The 4,890-nt window shown below is 45.1% G+C and overlaps 1 protein-coding gene across 1 annotated transcript in view; it reads left to right on the forward strand.

Moving 5' to 3' along the window:
• Positions 1 to 4,890, forward strand: part of LOC122551170 (von Willebrand factor A domain-containing protein 3B-like) — a 153,409-nt gene that overhangs the window by 57,435 nt on the left and 91,084 nt on the right. Inside the window, exon 9 of the mRNA XM_043692794.1 lies at positions 1,948 to 2,102. Coding sequence (XP_043548729.1) covers positions 1,948 to 2,102 — 155 coding nt within the window. The remainder of the gene's footprint in view (positions 1 to 1,947; positions 2,103 to 4,890) is intronic.

The raw sequence follows: 4,890 nt of genomic DNA on the forward strand, positions 1-4,890 counted from the left end.
ATATCCTCCGAAGAGGCAGGCATAGCTTGGGCCTATGCGGGTGCCCATGGCTACTCCTTTTGTTTGGAGGAAGTGGGAGGATTGGAAAGAGAAGTTGTTCAGGGTGAGGACCAGTTCAGTCAGTCGAAGGAGGGTGTCAGTGGAAGGATACTGGTTGGTACGGCGGGAAAGGAAGAAGTGGAGGGCTTTGAGTCCTTCGTGATGGGGGATGGAGGTGTAAAGGGACTGGATGTCCATGGTGAAGATAAGGCGTTGGGGACCGGGGAAGCGAAACTCATGGAGGAGGTGGAGGGCATGGGTGGTGTCCCGGACGTAGGTGGGGAGTTCTTGGACTAAGGGGGACAGGACCGTGTCGAGGTATACAGAGATTAGTTCGGTTGGGCAGGAGCAGGCTGAGACAATGGGTCGGCCGGGGTAGTCAGGTTTGTGGATTTTGGGCAGGAGGTAGAAACGGGTGGTGCGGGGTTGTGGGACAATGAGGTTAGAGGTGGTGGATGGGAGATCCCCTGAGGTGATGAGGTCATGGATGGTCTGGGAGATGATGGTTTGGTGGTGGGAGGTGGGGTCATGGTCAAGGGGGCAGTAGGAGGAGGTATCTGCGAGCTGGCGTTTGGCCTCAGCGGTGTAAAGGTCGGTGCGCAAACTACTACCGCACCTCCCACAGTTATGACTCAATTCAGTTTAATAGTTAGCGTCAGAGGATTAGAAACCTAATCTAATTCCTGGATAGCTATTAAAATGAGCGCTAATGCCCACTCACTGATATCCCCAGAGTTGACTGGCACATTGCCCCCAAAGTTCCGGACTCTATGACCCCACCCCCTACCCATGATGTGACACCATTCACCAATCTACCAGAACCAAGACTTACCCATGAGTTATCACACCCCTACCTGACTCAACTCAACACTCTCCCTTCCCATTGGAGTTGACACTCTCTGACTCAATCTAACAGCATCACCTCTGACACCCAACTCGACCTGACAAACCCATGGCCTCAACACACTGGACGCCCTCCCCCCAGACACACCTGCCCCACCCTCCTGTACCCCTCTATCCCCAACCCTTCATAAACACTCACTCACTTACCTGACAATCTACTCACCTCACCCACCTGGCACTCTATCCCCTTATTTACCTGCCACATTACCCTCCGTGCCTATCCACCTGGCATCCTACCCATCTCACTTAACATTTCACACCTTTCCTCAGTTGCTAACAGATGGGTTTTGTGACCTTTAACTCATATAACTCCTGAACTTTGGCAGTAAGTGTCATAGAAAGGGGGAGTGTCTTGTCCTGCAGTGCCAGTCTTGTGCTGATTTTGCCTTGGAGTTATTGATGGCCAGCTTGCAATGTGGGGTTGATGCCTATAGTATGAGTTCAATTCCTGCACTGGCTGAGGTTATCATTGAAGGATTCTCCTTCTCAACCTTTCCCTGAGATGTGGTAGCCCTCAGGTTAAACCATCACCACTCTCTAACAAGAGTAGGACTATGGTGACCTTGCCTTTATTTCTCCCTGGTTTTCCTCCAGTGTTACACATTCAGAAATGGAATTGTTAGTTGGCTTGAAACTTGGTTTAACACTGGCAATGGGAGATGAGACAGTGATCAGATATTTACTATTAGATTTTTTTCCCCATTTTAACTGTTAAAATGATTTCATTAGATAAAAATCAAATTTAACTTATCTTTTATTTCTGCTGATCATTGTCATAAAGCTTCACCTATCAATATTTTAAACTATAGTTGAGACCTGATGGGGAAGCTGCAAAACTGCTTGGCTCCATTTCACTGATGACTGTGAACTAAGGTCATTCCTTTGGTACAGTAAAGCACTGAGTCTGAAGACTGTCAGACCAGTCATGTCACTATGGGTGTTATGTCTTCATTCCACTAACACAGTACTGATTGAAGATTTATTTTAAAACTTCCATTTGAACAGGAAACTAGAGTGAAACTGGTGAACGCCAAATACTGTGGCCGCTTTGCACACACTCGATGGAAGAACGGCTCTGTAATGCATGTTTACATAACTGCAGAGAAACGCAAACAGTACAAACAGAGAATGAAGACTGCATTGGACCAGATCCAAAGGAGGTAAGTTTGAAACCTGGACCTGGTATTGGATGAGGATATTTCAGATGCTGTGCTTAATGTCAGTGTTGCAGTTTTGAATTGGATATAATGCGTACTGAAACTGGTGATCAGCTTAGGTGTATGCTTGTAAAGGAAAATTATTGCAGAGCAGGAGGAGGCCTTTTGGCCCATCATTCCTGCACCAGCAAATCTCTAATTACACATAAACAATTGGCTTCAGTCCTATCCTTTACTAAGTGGCTTTCTGGAATAGAACACACACAGACACATCACTTACCTGTGACCTAGGTGACTGTGCACTTGTGGTACTCTGCAGTCTGTCATTCCAGCAGCTGCCACAGCCCTCTCCACCTTTTTGGCTCTGTTGAGCACTAGAGCTGCCAGCTGCTGGTTGGCCGGCAGTTGTCAGGAGTTGAGACCTCTGCCCACTCTCCCAAAGTCTTAATACTTGAATGGCAACTGCTGGCGTTGCAGCTGCTGGTTGACTTGTAGTTGAGTTTGGCATTCACAAAAAAAGAGGCAGTGGGGGTTGGGGGGGTTAGCGAGGGAGGGCAGTAGTAGTGGTCAGCAAGTGAGACCCTAGATACCTCAACGAGATTCTGCTGGAAGCACAGGTATTTAGATCCAGTGACAGTGGAAAAAAACAATATGTAGTTGAGATTTAATTTTCTGGGGGCTATCAACTGACCCTTGCCCTGAGGATACCCGTCAGAAAGAGTCTTTCACATTTCACGGAGGCTGCTTGCTAAGCTTCATCCACAGATTCCCAACTGGGAACAGGCCTTGAAATTTTTCTTTGGCAGTCAGCCAGCCTTTTCTGCAGACTTTCGGCTGGGGGAGTGGCCTATAAATGTTATACTGGGCTGTCAGTCACCATCATCTGTATGTTAAACCGTTTCTCCCTATTCACCACAATCTGAGTTTTAGTTCATAAAAAATTGGCTAGTTGTTGATTCATTTTTGCAAATTTCATTCTTGTACTTCACTCAAACTTATCGTTGGTTTTGGTGTTTTCTTGCCCATTCTGCACAAGTCAGTTTAAAGGGGATTTTCTCACTACTTGCTAATTTTGTTTTGTTAATTTTCTCTCTTTATGCCACAGTGTTCTCTGAAGAGCACCTTCGTAATGTCTCCCTCCCTCTCATTTCGCATTCACCCCTCCCACCCATTAAACCCTCTTTTACATTCGAAGGTTCCTCCTTTTTATGAAATTTTATTGCTTCCTCAGCAAGTAATCACGTGATGCATTCACTCCTTTCACCCCATTCCATGTCAACAGCCTCATACTAAAAATCAGTCTTTCATGTGATCTGGGCATCACTGACAAGACCAATATTACTTTCCCATCCCTAGTTGCCCTTGAACCTAAATGCTCAGCCTTTTCGGTCAGCCTCATTGCTGTCGGTTTGGGGTCACTTGTAGGCCAGATCAGTTAAGGATGAAAGATTTCCTTCCACAAAGGGCCAAATGGATTTTGAAAACGCGATGGTTTCCATATCACTGTTACTGAGACTAGTTTTCTACTTCAGACTTGATAACTGAATTTGAATTCTGCTCGCCATTATAGTGAAATTTGAACCTGTGTCCCCGTATAGTGTGGCGACACCATATAAAACTTTTCACTGTATTTTGTAATGAAAAACATGTGACAATAAAATAAATCAAATCGAATCAGACCACTGGTCTGGATTTTGCATTGCTAGTCTTGTGACTTTACCACTACACCACCATCTCCTTCTTCCTATCGTCAAACTTGAAGCATCCATATATTAGTCTAGCTTTCTAAACATTTTGTTTCCATCTGTAATACATTCAACTTCAAGATCATGTAAACTCCACCTCCCATCTTCTTGATGATAAATCTGTCATTAACAAGCCCATGGCTCAACTTCCTGCCTTAGGAAGTGCTGATTGTTGGATACTTGGCAACAAAAGCACAATTGTCTCCCACAGCCCATGCCAGCAAGCAGTAGGAGTAGGCCATTCGGCCCCTCGAGCTGCTATGCCATTCAATAGGATCATGAATGATCAGACATTCCTCACATCCACTTTCCTGTCTTTTCCACATCATTGTTGATTTGCCTACTGCTCAAGAATCTAATACGACTGATGCTCATGCCATTAAAACAATAACATCAACAATGGCCCGAGGAGCTGTATAATGGATGGAAGCCAAATAAAGACATTAGGATATGTGACTTCAGGCTTGGTCAAAGAGGCAGGATTTAAAGAAGATCTTAAAGAGTATAGAAAGGGAGGAAGGAATTCCCAAACATGGAGCCTGAGAGGCTGAAAACAGTGCTATCAATACTAGGCAACATCTCACTGACGACTGTGAATTGAGGTCATTCCTTTAGTTCAGTAAAGCACTGAATCTGAAGACTGTCAGACCAGTCAAAGAATGTCATGTCGCTATGGGTGTTATGTCTTTATTCCACTAACACTGTACTGATTGAAGATTTATCTTAAAACTTCCATTTGAACAGGAAACTATCAATGGGGAAAGGGAAAAGTGATGCGCAGTGCTAACTGGAAAATGTCTGATGGTCATACTGAAAACTTGAATTGCGGACCTAGCCATGCCCCTACCCACATTGTTCCAATGCAACTACAGCATTGGCATCAGTTTGACAGCAGTATGTCCTGTCCATAAAAGCAGAATCTGTTCGCTGAGCTGGGAATTTGTGTTGCAGACATTTTGTCCCCTGTCTAGGTGACATCCTCAGTGCTTGGGAGCCTCCTGTGAAGCGCTTCTGTGATGTTTCCTCGGGCATTTATAGTGGTTTGT

This window comes from Chiloscyllium plagiosum, chromosome 6 (genome assembly GCF_004010195.1).
Source record: "Chiloscyllium plagiosum isolate BGI_BamShark_2017 chromosome 6, ASM401019v2, whole genome shotgun sequence".
Classification (NCBI taxonomy): domain Eukaryota; kingdom Metazoa; phylum Chordata; class Chondrichthyes; order Orectolobiformes; family Hemiscylliidae; genus Chiloscyllium; species Chiloscyllium plagiosum.